This window comes from Barbatula barbatula (genome assembly GCF_947034865.1).
Source record: "Barbatula barbatula genome assembly, chromosome: 17".
In the NCBI taxonomy this organism is placed as follows: domain Eukaryota; kingdom Metazoa; phylum Chordata; class Actinopteri; order Cypriniformes; family Nemacheilidae; genus Barbatula; species Barbatula barbatula.
This window is the reverse complement of record NC_136780.1, coordinates 8,177,637-8,192,977: the sequence shown is the minus strand read 5'-3', so window position 1 is coordinate 8,192,977 and position 15,341 is coordinate 8,177,637. Positions and strand designations below refer to the sequence as shown.

The window sequence follows — 15,341 nt, the reverse complement described above, 5'->3', positions numbered from 1 at the left end:
TCGTCTACAAAAACATGACTAGTTGCTTTAAAGAGGTTGAATCAAAGAAACTTTGTTTCCTAGACAATGAGGTAACAAATCATAAACTGCATTGTTTGTTTGTTTTTCACAGCAGCCTACATAACTACTATTAATCCCTATAACAATGGGCGTTTATTACTTTGTCCAACTCATGTGTACTTGCGCATTATTTGCAACACACAGATTTACTGTAAACAACTTATTAAACCATACTTCTAACAGCTTTTTTAATCTACAAAGAACTTCATAATAAATCCAAGAATCTCATACAGTGAATAATGTATTTAAAAAAAAGAAAAGTCTTGTTTGATGCCAGCAGAGAACTTTGTAAGAACTTGTGAATGTGTAGATTCTTGTTAAAGGGTTTCAAAGGGGCAGTTTGCTCACACAAAAGTGGGCTTGATTGTCTGATTAAATTAAATGGAATGTGAGAACAAGAGATTGGCTGCAGAAAGCAGAGCTGAAAGTGGGATAGGAGCTGCCTACATGAAACGTGTTAACCAAAGATTAAGGATCTGGTGCTTTTGCCAGCTGGCATCAGCTCTCAGCTGTGGAACACAGAGCTTCAATGGCTTCACATTAGCACTGTCTCGTTCACCTTTTAACTTGTTCAAGCATATCATTTTTGTTCTTGTTCAATCCAGAATGAAATAATTGTGATGAAGTTTCACTGTTTTCAACGATTATTCAAACTAACTTTATTTTAAAACATAATATATTAAACAGCCCAGAGATAAACAAAGTGTAATTCAGAGAAGCATTTTACATTAACACGTAATGAAGAATGAGGTTCTTTCGCTTCAGCCATCTTTCATAATCTCCATTTTGTCAAGTACAAATATATACTAGTATTCATGTAAAAAACGCAATCTTCCACTAAATTTAAACAGGTATGTATCACTTGTCGGGAGGACAGGAAAGAGATCACATCTTTTAAAACCGTTGGAGCCAGAGGAAGTTGTACATGTAAACAGCCTTTTGCTAAAGTATATAGTGAACGCATTTGCCGTGAACTTTCTTGTTTAGAAACGCATGCTTAAAAACACACTCACAGCAGCCTACACACACACACACACATACACACAATCAACTAACACAAAACTCAAGCCACGTGTAAGTCCAAGTGCATTTTTTCTCCCCCCCAAAAATGCAGTAAATACTAAGATGAGTTCAATTCAAGTGTTTTTCTAGCAAGTGCGCCCCCTCCTGGCGTACCCTCATCTCTGCAGACCAGTCTTTTGTAGACAGGCGCTTCGCTTGCTTCGAGGACCAATTCATAAAACAGAAAAGAGGATACAATACATTTTTAGGACAGGTATTATATTCTATTTTTTACATTTAAAAAAATTCTTCTATTAAAATGAATGTGCAACATGCTTTTTTCTGAGTCCAAGAGTATTATTCGTATAGCAAAACTCACCCAACTGGTTTTGCTTAAATTCTGCTATGGGTAACATATGTGATGAAATTACACACAAGAATGGTCAGAACACTGAGACGTACACACCACCGACTTCACAAAAGATGAACACACAGAGAGCTACAAAACGTTTTCATCTATGGTGGCTGTCAAAAGCCTTTAAAAGTAAAATACATTTTAATAAAACAATGGTGTAAATTGAGTATCGCATGATGTGGTGCTGAAAAAAGACTGTATAATCACCAGAGACGTACAGTGGCACACACATCCTTCCATCGCCTACATCCACGACAAGGGTTCAGAATAGTGGTGTTTACAATGGCTGATCTTAACTTTTAAATTTGATCCAGCCCAACCCTAAAACCCAGAAACTAGATAAAATGGTCAGATTTACACTCTGACTGGCAGTGCATCAATTATGCAAATATTTATTTTGATGCCTTTTTCCTTCTTATTTAAGGAGTAGGGTAGTACATATATCACTTTAAGATTTCCTTGACATATTTAACGACATACAAATATAATTTTTTCCATAAATAATACCTCCATTAGTTAAATTGTTATGGATTTTTGACAGTGTGTTTAGATGTGTGCCCATTTAAGCTCTGCTTAAAATGTAATGATTGACCACAATCAAACAAGCCTAAACAGTTTGTTTTGAGATTAGTTTGAATACATTTTGGCCTCAGGCTTATGTGGATTATTGCAGCACACTGCGATTAAGAAACACTTTTTATAACCTCTGCTGAGTATCTGTCAGCATCTGAGCTCTCTGATGTGAGCGTGTTAATGAGACACACTGGCTCACAGTGGATGGGCCCTGCAGGGTGTGGACGTCAACATGTGCACTAACCTCACCTACGAGGCATCCTGCCACTCACCAGCAGGGCCTCCTGGTTGTCAGCCAGTGCCTGTTTGGCCAGGTAACGCTCTCTCTTGATCTTCTGCAGCAAGGATTCAGGTATGTCAGGAACCATCCAGTCGATGGCACGCAGCACAAAGAACACCACATGCTGAGGATGTGCACACAAAGGTTACCAAGATGACCAGGAATAATGAAACTAAATAGAAATATGGAGTAAATTTGCAATACACTCCTGTGATGTGACATTTGTAAGCAAAACAAGACACCGTATTCAATGAGAGAAACATTGAGCCATGAACCAGAAGGAATTATATTGAAATATTAAAACATTGCCCGAAAAAGCAATTTAAGCTATTAATTGAAGTTTATATAATTTTAGATTTTTTTGGTATAACATGAACATGTATATTCTTTAAAATAAAACTAAGAACATGCATTAAGAACGTAAACAGAAATGTATGATGTTAAAGACAGAATGGAGGACCAGTGACCACCTCAAAAGCGATAATAAATCCCAGTCTGACTGCCAGCAGCTCCCAGTAGAACAGTTTGTATCTTCCATTTCCATCTCGAAATGCTTTATATCTGACAACAAGCACAACCATGACAAAAGCTGAGCACAAGAGAAGAAAATCTAACAGTGCTGACAGCTACAATTTCATGGTTTACTGCTTTGATTTAGTATTTTGCCCTCTACTGTGTGAAAGGGTGTTTCAGCCAGGACACTGCTGAGAAATATCAGAACATGATTCAAATTAAAATTCCAACAATTAAAGATTTCAAAACATTGTGAAATGAGTGGGAACAAATCTTATGTAAAGGGGCCACCATGTCATTTTTCATTCCCTTCATTAAAAAGCATTAAAATGTTTAAGATCATGTAATGTTAAGATCACATAACCAGTCATGTCTGGTCCAATATCAGACACATTATCTTGGTTATTAGAGACCTTTGTTTATGTAATAAGTCATGGCTGACCTTAACGCAATAATGCATCAATTGTAGATAATAAAAATGCCTTTAGACAAATACAAAATATAAACAGAAACATCAGTAAGCATTACCTGCACACAGTATGGCTGGTGTGGTTGTAGCTTGGAGGAGAGTACGCCAGTGTGAAATTGACATAACCATGCAGGTCATTGTTAAACTTGTACTGGTACAGCAGGCGGGGCAAAAAATCTGAGGTAAATGCTATAAGGAAAGCCTATGGAAGAACACAACATAGTGAAATTGCATAATAATAAAAAACGGGCCATGTAAAATATCTACTTAACAATCATTGTGTATTACATATTAAGGACATGTATGTGTACACAGTTTAGGAAATAAAGTGGCAAACGATAAACACAACTCTGTATCTGCATTAACTCTGTGGGAGTGCTCACATTGACTATCACCGAGACGTGGGAAAGAGCCTCCAGTATGATGAACCACACACCGATGTGCTGCGCTCGCTCAGCCACGGGCCTTCGGTATTCACACACAAACTTATGAGCATCCAGCCTCACCTCCACCCAGTTATTCAGCAGGGCGAAGAGAGGAGCCAGAGGGAAGGCAGCCACAAAAATAGTGATGAAGCCAAACTGCAGAACTAGAAGGAATGAAGATCATATAACAGTAGTAAAAGTCAATAGTTTTAAATAAAACATGAAAAATAATTTCAGACACATTATCAAAGATACAACATCATCTTACCAATCTCCAGGTACTCCTCAAAGAGTCCTTCACATGGAATCAACTCATAGTCCTGCTCCCACCGCTGAGGCTCTTCTGAGCTTTGGGCCTTCTTTACAGACGATAAGGACCGTTTCTGTTTCCAAGCCTTCAGTTTACTGAGAAAAACAGAAACTATAAAACCGATAGACAGAGAGATGGACATGCACAGCTAAAGGTAGTTTTTTGACTAATAGATATTTTTATTTTATTAGCTCTGAGATAACCTGTGTTCATTTTAAAAGATTGAGTTTTTCTTGAGCTTGAACCGGGGGCTGCTGCATTATTTAAAAGTGAACTAAAAGCTTGTGTTTGGAAGTCATTTCGCTAAATCACTGAAGCTGCTGCCTCAGAGAAAAGAGCTTCTGCAGCTCTGGCAGTGAAACAATTTCCAGCTTGCCAAGAGTTCACTACAATAATGTTTGCAGATTTATGAACAAAATAAATCTGTCAAAATACATTCAGACAGCTAATCCTGCTCACATCTACCTTGTAAAGGCAAACGTTTAAAGGGACAGGAGACTTAAAGGTCCAATGTGTAATTTATTTGAGGATCTATTGACAGAAATGCAATATCATATACATAACTATGAAGCGGTGTGTTTTATTACCTTAGAATGAGCTATTTCTATACATGGAACTCGACATGTTGTTTCTAAAGTAGCCCTGTACTGCTCTACAGATTGTGTTTCGTAAATACGTTACAAAAAAGCAAAAACGACATCTTAGTCCTGTGTCATGGAGTGAGCCGTTGGTTGCAATTCGCAACATCACCGCTAGATGCCGCTAAATTTCATACACTGGACCTTAAAAAATCTGACTTGTTTTTCTTTAGTAATACACAACGCAAAAGACTGCTAGGCACTGACAACGTATAGCTCATCATTCAGATTTCAATAATCTCCATACAATGAAAGTGAATGGTGATGCTATCAACCATTCTCCATTTTGTGTTCACTGAAGAAAGTTATGTGCATTTGTGGAAACATGAAAGAGTGTAAATGGTGACAAGATTATAATCTTTGGGTGGATTGTCCTTTTAAGACATTAATCAGTATGTTTATTAAATAAAATATGTTGAACTGTCCTTATGGTGACATTTGCGTCCCACAATGCAGGATAAACACGGCACACACACACACACACCTCCGCAGAAGCAGAAGTACGCTGTGCCAATGCTGCAGCACTGAACCACAATGCAACACTTCTTTACCCACACAATGCTGACTAGCTGTTCTCAGATCAGATAAAATCATCTCGATTCTGCAGTTGTGCGATTTCAGTGTGTTTTAATTGTGGTTTCCTTTACAATATAACAGGTTATTAAGACAAGTGCATCAACATGAAATTTACAGTTTGATGAAATGTAAAGAGAAACACATACGGTATGATAAACTCTTGCATGTTGTTGATAAGCTGTTTTCCCACCATGATGATACAAAGCTGCTCAGCAAGTTCAATCAGACAGCCCCCTGGTCCACACTGAAAACACAGGCAAAGATAAATATACAACATTATATTTACATTTCAGATGTTTCATCCAGACACTTTAATTCAAAGTGACATTCAAGCTATACATTTTGTAAAAATGCTCTTTTGGTGTGAATCAATCCCATGTTGGCGTTGCTAGCATCATGCTCAACTTCTCATCTTCATGATATACAATCCTAATTTTCATAACAGCTGGTCCAGAATGTACATATGAATTATGTCTAATAAAGTCAAGCACTTACGTCCTCATTCCTCATGCCAAACAATGTTCCATAATGACCAGGATAACCCACAAATCTGCAATAAAGAGCAACTCAAATCAGGACTCAAACAAACAGAATTGATTTTGAACTACGACGGCATGAAATGTTGCTTGTTCATGTTACCTGCCCTTAAAGAAGGCCACGTAGAAAGGAGACGAGTAGAAGTTGACAAACTGGAAGATGAAGACTTTAAATGTAAAGGCATCTTCATACTGCGTTTGAGTTCTGTGCATTTCTGAAATGGAAATTGTTTTATGCGCAAGCATATTTTAGAAGAATGAGCATTGAAACGGCGGTACTGGCTGCTTGTTATGTGAAGAGTCTCAATGCTTCATTATAACTGCCTTTAGGGAGTGCAAAAGCTCTACAAAACCCTAATGGTTTATTGATTCTTAAAGTGTGGATGGGCAGGTTCATTCCCCGAACCACAGGGAACAGCACAGACTAATCTCATTTAAAGTCATGACTTCCCAGGCATATGTTGCTTTATGGGGTCTGATGCGTGTGCGATTCTTACCCCATTTAGTGAGCCTCTCTGCCAGGGCTGTGTAGACCTGACCCATCAGCAAGATCAGGGCCAGGTTCACCAAACTGCTGGAGATATTGGCAATATTCCCAGCCTGAAAGACAAAATGCGCAGGGGTTTGCATTGAGAATGTGGGAACTGCTGCAGGTGAGTTTTCTTATATTGAGGTTAAATGCAGATGAAATGGTGTGCCCACCTGTGTGCGCAGAACAGAACTCCCAGTTTCAAACATCATTACGCTCACTATACTGCGATATATGATCACCGTGATCAGAAAGATTATCACCACACACAGCTAAACAGAGAGAAAGGAGAGAATTTGTTAAACGGTTGAATTTTTGTACTTTATAAGAAAAATTTAACTGCTATCATAAAAAGATGTTCCGGGTGGCTGCATTTAAAGGGGTGCTTAGGTGGTTACGTAGTGTCCCAAGTCGAAACTTTCTTTAGTTAAAATCTAAAGGATGACAGCTTTGTTTTTAAACTTTCCATAACCTCTGTCGCTCCAGTAAGCCCTCAGAAGCCATATAGGTCTCACCATAATAACAATGATCATGGATCCAGTCAGCATGCGTGAAATGCGGGCTTTTTCAGGAAAGTAGGGCTCCTTCACTCCTGTCACTGGGTTTTCCTCCATCGCAGGTGCCATAGCAGCGAACTCAGGCCGTGGAGGTTCCTGTCCCATTTTTTATTATTTCTGGTAAGCACATAATCAACGCCAAATGTACAATAGTATTAAACTAGAAATCACTTCAAACCTCTTCTTCTTGAAAATCCATGCAGTCCCAGTGGTGAGCGAGAGTGGCATTCTTGCGTTTCCAGTACTCCAGGAACGTGACAGCCCATAAGGACATGAAGACGCTGAAGAAGACTGTACCAGGATGATCAAACAGATAACCAACCTGAAGAAGAGTTGAGAGTGACCACAAGAAAGCAAGAAAGCCTTTTGCCAAAAGTGTGAAGACCTTTCTTTCATTTGGCTAGACCTCTTAATTCCAGTTTCACGTACAGCAATGACATATTGTGTGCTTCCAACAATGCCAATGATGTGCATAAAAAACTAAAAGTTAACCAGACCGTCCAAAAAAAATTGGTGAGTAGTAATCTAAAGTGGAAAGTGTCAGAAAGGACCAACTCCCTATTGTCACCAAATTGGCTGATAAAACGTTTACTGAAATGATATAATATGTTTTTGGTAATAAAATCTAAAAGCTTATCAAAAGCATTATTAAATGTTACTACTGTATGTATAATGTAAGATAGATATTAAACCTAGTACCTTGGCCATGGGACAGATGTCAGACACATTCCAGGGTTTGCACGTCTCACAGAGAGGACACATTAGATAGTGTCCTCCACTCTCACAGATCTCCTTCCTGTGGACCGTAAATGGAAACATGCAATTATATGTTAAAGCTAATGAGATAAACTGTATGGCAAAACAGTCTGTTTTAAAAGCATCCGTTTCCAGAGGACTTTGCATTAAATGGTTTCAGAGCTTAAACTAAAAGCAGTGTTAGAAATCTGGAAAGAATGCTGCAACACTTTGGTTACAAGAAGAAAGGCTAACATCGGGGGTCACCATAATGTTCTCCTGAGACTTTTGCCTAAGGCCCATGAGCTCAAAGATCAGCCCTGACTAAACGCAATAGTTTAGTTTCATGTAAAGATCAATAGAAAAATAAGCCTAGTATAAAAATGAGTGTCTTGAGAATATACAGTACAGTAGCGGAATTTCGTTTTTGCCAGTTGCTGTATTTGCCTTTTGCTAAAAGATTTGTGCCAAAGTTTAATATTTGGTCTATTTTCGATTAAAGGTACTGTGTGTAATATCTAGGAGGATCTATCGACAGAAATGCAATATAATATACATAACAATATCTTCAGATCTGTATAAAGACCCTACATAATTAAGATTTAACCTAAGAATGATCTATTTCTTTTTACATTACATGGAATTAACCATGTTGTTTCTAAAGTAGCCCTAAACGGACAAACTGCTCAACATAGCGTGTTTTGTAAATACTTTATCTCCTTTGCCAAAAAAGCGACCCCTTGGTTGCAATTTGCAACCTCACCGCTAGATGCCACCAAACACTACACATTGCTCCTTTAAAAACCTCATATGATGGTTAATCTAACCTGGGAAGGCATTAAAAGAAAAAAGTTCCCTTCCTGGACATCACTTTTTCTTTGATGTAAATTGAAACAGATTTTTATCAAGTCCTTTAGGTAGATGGTCAACAGTTGCTATGGAAACTAATAAGTAATAAGGCACATTGATGTGGTATTGATTTTCTCTGTAGAAAAAATAGCTAAGAGAAGCACTAAATGTGTGAGTAATGTCAAGTAATAAATTCAGGGCAACAGCAAGCATTGTTAATCAATAATAAGGGAGGACACTTACGCTGGAGTATTGGATCCCATTGTCATAATACCAGACACAAAGACACATGTCCCAACCAGAGCAGCTGGAAGAAGCCACGCTGTATAAAACCCTGGGAACAATGTAAAAGACTAATAGCCTATTACATATTAAAGCATGGGAGCTTCTGCATTGTACTGAAGTCTATTTTTCCTGTTTTTTGAACATATTAATTAAAAAAATATTTGCAAATGGCATATTCTCTAAGAACAATAAGCATCTTATTAGTCTTCTCAAAAAAATGCATCTTTTTTTTCAGAAAAAATCCACAAACAAAATAAGCTACAATATGGTGCTCCCTTACCCAACCATGCAAAATAAAGCGCAATCTTCTCTCCAAAGTATTCACGGATGTGATCCAAGGGCTGGTACTTGCACCATTTTATCCAGCTGGCCCAATAGTGATACAGAACCTGTCGCTTATTTAGCTGATCAGGTCGGATGTCATAACCTGGGAGCTCAAATGGGCCCTTAGAAGTAAAAAACGTGATCATGTGCGTATCAAGGAATACAATTTAATACAACACCGGTTCACAGAACTTTGCTGTAAAGTGTGTGCTGTTCTTAACCTCATGCAGTGGGAATGCACCCGTGAAAGCGCCTTCATTCAGAAGACGGGCGACTCCAACCTCTGCCCGCTTCCGTCTGCCATAGATAGTCCGTGCCAAGATTTCATAGACCTGCAATAGGCATACACCATAGACCACCATATCCTTTTTAACACCATTTATTGCCTCATCAATAAGGCTTCTCCATCAAAACCAATAACAAAGTTCTGCTTTTTAAATAATTGTGTATCACGCACTTACAATTCTGTGTCTTTGTGTGTTGGTAAAATAGTTTTCACGGTCATTAGAGCCCAGAAACCTAACAAAACAGGAAATGAAGGTATACGTAAGGTAAACATTTTTTAAATCTGTTTCTGCATGTAAATAAGCATCTTAAGACAAAAAAGAGCACAACCTTTCCATTTTGGATTTGCGAAAGACACATGTGTAGTAGTCATCAGGTCGGTTGGGAACTGAGTCAGTCATGATGTTTGGCACCCAGAGTTTCTGCAGAACTCGAGCAGAAGTGTTGAAGTCTGGGTTTGGTTGTGCCTGTTTATGGGCAAAACCAACTCATTTCACAATTGGCCATTTCCCATCAGTGTTAATACCAATTCCAGTGTTTCATTTTAAGCCTTCTTTTGGGTTAGGAGTTTTACAATGACAAAAAATTCAGAAAAACACAAAAGCATTATAGGGTCTAACCTGCAGAGGGGCTCTAAGACAAAACTCCTCAGCATAATACACCAACACATCCCAAGGAGCACTGAGCTTCAGATAATGTATAGTCTTCTTGGCACTAGATGATTCCTCCTAGCAATAAAGAGAAGACTGTCAGAAATAGCAGAAGAAAAACCCCAAAACAATACTGTTGTAAGAAAATAGATTGAACCTTCTCCATTAGGAGACCAGCATTCTGAAGATTCTGGATGAATTTGTCTCTCCATCGGGCCAGTTGAGCTTTTCTTTTCTCTGACCTGCTCTCCGCCTGCACTCCCTCCTCCCCTTCTTCTGTTGCCTCTCCCTGCGGCTGCCCCCGACTTCTGCGTTTGCGTCGTACCTTTATCTCCCACACCAACACGAAGTCTGAAGAAAGAGAGACCTGAATCACCTTTATCTTCATATCTTTAATTTCACAAGCATTAAGAGAGGGCCGGTTCACCCTGACATCATAGCTTTCAGGTTTCTGTGAAGGCGTGCCACCAGATCTTTGAAGATATATGAATGGATTTTATTCCATTTTAATTGGCAAGAAAAAAACTTTTTTGTTTGTTTTCTAGAAATTTGAAGAAAAAAAAGTTTCCTAGAATTATTTGAACATTCTTCGATCAAGACACATACTTGAGAAGCAAAACGACTTAAAGGTCCAGTAAGTGAAATCTAGCGGCAAGGATGTGAATTGCAACCAATCGCTCATTCCACAATCCCCGCTGACAGAACATGGCGAATTATATGCAAGGGGACCCGCGGTGTATATAGATAGAAATAGCTCATTCTAAGGTAATAAAACATAACACTTCATTGGGACATAACGCCTACATCAACTTTTGGGTAGGATATTATACAACTTTTAGTATTATTTATGGCGGCGTTTAGTACTTTTACTTTTTTAAACGGCAAGCAGCGTTGACATCTGGGGATTCATCAGTTGTGAAAAACAATAAAGTACGAACTGATGACAGTTTACAAAGAAAAGTGAATGTGATTGGAGAATTAATATTGGCAAGGCATTTCACAGGTGGCGTGAATTCTCTGTGATCTGAAAGGATTTCAAACGGATGCAGGCATGACTTTATTTCCTCTGAACAGGTAAGACATTTCAACAGATAACACACAAACTGTACAGACGGGTACAGTTTCATCGGTTGTTCTTTATGTTTATTATGATAAAGGTAATTTAAGCACTATTGGAATCGGATGGGTATTATCTGGGGACCTCGTGTGATTTAGAAATGACCTCCCTCTCCGCATCTGTATTTCATGTGTCGCGAAATAGCACGGATAAGTGAAGCTTGTGGTTTTACTCAAATTTACTGACTTACATCCCGGATATGATGGCAAGGCTTTGCATATAATGTATAGGGCCTATATAGTTGTATGATGTACAATGATTTATGACCGTGTTCGGGGATCTTCTGTCCGGTTCGCATTACGGGAGTTTCCGTGAGAGATAACAAAACGGCAGCTACAGAAATGACCCAGCACCCGAAATAATATCTAAACACTTCGACACAGCCTCCATTTAAGCTATTTGTGTCTATTTATGTTATTATTTGTTTTGTGTTATATAATCTGTCATGTTATCTGCGCTACGACGTTTAGTGAAGATTCTCATTGGTGCACTGTCACAGGCCACGACTGATCAGCGCAGTTGAACAGCAGTGTCGAATCACAACTCACGTAAAGAAAATACCTCCGCACATCAACTGCAGTAGCAATTACAAACTGAGATGGCGACAAAGAGGCCAATCCTACGTAGTGCCGCTTTAACCCACTGGCAGATCCACAATTCTTATTTTGTTTTTAAGAAAACAATACTTATTATTTCACTTCTTCTAAAAATGTTTAGATATTTATACAAAAATAAGACCCAAGTAAAACAGTAATCAGTAAAAGCTAAATCAAAATGTCATGATCTGAAAAATAAACAGAAATCTGGTTTTGTATGAATAAAATTTGTGACTCGGACAGTGGCCAGAGATTCACTGTTTCCAGTAATGCTCTTCCTAAAATGAGATGTTTGATTCTTAAAGTTAGAGACCACATGGTTGAATGTTAAATTTTCAACCCTTTACCAATGAGTGTTAAACCTGTTTATTAAAGGCATTATTACAGGCAGGCATATCGTTTATATAATAGTACTGCTGGTATATTTAATGCCCCTTCATTAATACTTTACCTATTTTGCTTTTGCCATCTCTGAAGTAGTTGCCGGGGGGCCGTGCAGGTGGACTTTCTGTCCTCTCGCAATGAACATAGATGGGGTCATCATAATCGTCATTAGCTGGAGTGTTTAACTACAATCATATGACACCATTTCAAAAGAGGATTGTGTATTGTTTAACAAGTTTGCAAGTTTAGATACCACAATTAAACCATTATCAAAATAATCCAAGTAAGATTTAATCATGAAACATTTCATTTATGACCTCATATCCAGATTTGGATGATACATTTAATTATTTACAGGAAAACTATCAGACTGCTTAATCAACAATGGTATGATGGTATGGATTCAGAAGGTCAACCTCAGTATGTCTAATAGTCTGTCCTCTACGCTGCTTATAGTAATTAGATTGAAATGCATCACAGCTCTGCAATGAGTGGATGGTGGTCATGCTACACAGATGAACATTAAGATCTGCCTTAAATCTCAGCAGAGAATTTATACAAATATCGGGCAATCTGACAAGCATTTGTGAGAATAAACAGTTGTGTACTCACATATCTTGGAGGGATGAACCCCCCATTGTGCAGGCTTCCATAACTATCAGAACCATGCGTGTCTCCACTACAGTCCAGATCCAGCAGAACCTCCCGGTCCATAAGCCCCTCAGGGTTCCTTTTTTTCAGCATGAGGATCACGGACAGTAAAGAACCAGACGCTGAGGTGGAACTAGCACCTAGTTCCGTCTATATGAGACGTCTATATGAACACACTACCCCGCGTTCCGGTTCAGGCACTCCTGGAGAACATCAGCCTCCAATAAATTATGCACAGAAATTAAATTCGAGATAAAAGTGGTAATGCATTTTCTCAGAGGAAGAGACGGATGAGAGGAGATAGAACCAGAGGAAATGGAATAAGTGCAGCGGACGAGAGACAACGATGTTGAAGTGGGTCTGCAGTAACCTCTCTCTCTCTCTCTCCCTCTCTCGCTCTCTCATTCACAGCATCTCTCTGTCTCCTCAGCACTCCTGAGAGAGAGTTACCGTAACTCAGCTGAAAGAGGAGCCTCTTAATCTTCAGCAAAGAAACAAAAACACACAACACCTCCAGTTTTTCTAGCAAGAAAGCTTCACAACAACCCTACTGTATATCCTTATTGGGATAGAAATGTACCTTACAAAATACAGTGCAATTTTTCTTTGGTCGGTCATTTCACTTAAGCTTGACGATGATGAGCATGTTTATCGTTTATTATGGGCTTACAGAGGCACTGTGCAATTAAATTGTGTAATGGGGCACATGAATATTATTGCCTAAAGAGGTAAACTATTGGAAGAGCACACCCCTTGGGTAATAACTGTTGAATTGAAAGACTCAATGAGGCATCCGTTGGTGTGGATACTGAGGATCACCATTTAAAAACTGAACCGCTTAAATGTGATCTGAGTCATTATCTTAGATGTCTGTAAGTCGCTTTGGATAAAAGCGTCTGCTAAATGACTACATGTAAATGTACATTTAAAAAATACAGCAATACATTTAATCTCCTACTACTTCAACTCGATTGCCATTATTTGCATCGTATACATTTGTGTTTCACTAATTATTACCAGTGGCGGCCGGCCAATAGAGGGCGCTAGGGCGCCGCCCCCCTTAAGCCACAAAAAAAAAATGAAAACAATTAAAACAAAAATAGTAATAATAATGAGAAAAACATCAGTATGTCAATATTTGTGTGTTTTAAATATGGAATGCACCCAGTAATACATGTAAAATATGATACAAAATCATATTTGCAACCTTTCCTCTGCCTGTCTGACCGCTTCATCAGCTCTGGGGCGATAGAGAAAGCGCCCCAAGGAGGCGGGTCTATGTAGCAGTTAAGCCAATTGCTAATTTAAGATTTGAATGTATGACATAAAATTTAGCCAATCAGCGTTCTTAAATAGAATCCAAGAAGGGCGATCATTTTATCGCCCCAAGCCCTGATAAAATAAGGACTGGGCTCTAGGGGCGCCATTTTTACTAAACGACAATGGCGAGCGCGGACGTTACTCCTCCAAGACCCAGTCAAAGGTTTGAGTTCAGCCACTTGATATCCATTTCTATATTATACATCCTTTATACAGTGTAAGAATTCCTATAAACTTTATAATAATTTAATGTTATTGTCCACTTTCCACTCTGTTCTGACAGCATGCATATTGTGTTGCCTATTTTCTACCAATGGCACCAACAGCCTTTCCAAAAGATGTTACTTATATGTAGAAATAGTCAATTGTTTACAAGTTCAGTTTAAATGCAAATAAAAGGCTTGTGTTTGTGCATCATGATGTTTATGTTTTTGTGTACGAATGCCTCAACTTTTTAATATTGGCATTAAATAATTACTGACTATTTCACTGAGCACTGCTGTCCTGCAGTTTGTGTTAAATTTTATTGCGATGGTTACGGAAACAAAAAAGTATGGCACAGCCCCACCGAGAATATTTTTCACCAGCCGCCACTGATTATTACCACACAGACAATTAAAGTCTGCCATTAGCTCTCTGGACGATTCGACAGGGTCAGACTTTAAGTGCTGCATGCTTGGCTGTGAGCCAAAAATAACTCGCAGTTCTCATGCATTTCAAACGTAAGAGGGTGTTTGAAACAAATAAACAAACAATAATTTAAAATAAATGTGTCATTGAGTGTAACTGGCACAGTGATTAAAAAAAGTAATAATTTTGATGTATCATATTATTTTTGGTTCAAACCAAGGTGCTGCGTTAATATTTCACACATTTCAAGTGATGTTACTGCGGCAGTGGAGAGAGAGAGCGAGAGAGAGGGGGGGTTGGGCTATAGCTACAAGGAGAGGATGAGGAGAAAAAGATCATTGGGGAAAGGAAAGTAAAATAAAAACTGGCAAAAGACCTAATACAGAAGACAGAGAATGACATCTAGCTGTCACCTCATTTTAACATTTCAAACCTCCCATTCTGAATGCAGATAGAAAGCAGCCCTAGGCAAATGGCACTGTGCGTTTTAGGAGTTGCTCGGTTAAAAAAAACTTGCTAGAGGTTAAGGAGACCTAAACAATAAATGTTTTTGTTTGTAGGACATTGCATGCTTTATTAAGTGTGCAATGTCCAATGTGCTGTAAAAATTAGAAAAGGCTACAGGACGTTAT

The 15,341-nt window shown here is 38.5% G+C and overlaps 1 protein-coding gene across 1 annotated transcript; it reads right to left on the bottom strand.

The window, feature by feature from the left end:
• Nucleotides 1-698: 698 nt before the first annotated feature.
• ano11 (anoctamin 11) lies at nt 699-13,158 on the bottom strand. The gene is made up of 23 exons (XM_079478048.1): nt 12,721-13,158; nt 12,176-12,293; nt 10,169-10,362; nt 9,982-10,089; nt 9,692-9,828; nt 9,538-9,595; nt 9,298-9,408; nt 9,033-9,198; nt 8,711-8,801; nt 7,583-7,679; nt 7,062-7,205; nt 6,842-6,979; nt 6,500-6,598; nt 6,295-6,397; nt 5,901-6,012; nt 5,757-5,811; nt 5,408-5,505; nt 4,006-4,142; nt 3,696-3,901; nt 3,372-3,514; nt 2,801-2,891; nt 2,323-2,454; nt 699-1,281 (listed from the first exon to the last, which is right to left on the bottom strand). Exons 1-23 carry the CDS (start codon nt 12,850-12,852, stop codon nt 1,192-1,194), a joined length of 2,760 nt encoding a protein of 919 aa, XP_079334174.1. The 5' UTR covers nt 12,853-13,158; the 3' UTR covers nt 699-1,191.
• Nucleotides 13,159-15,341: the final 2,183 nt, after the last annotated feature.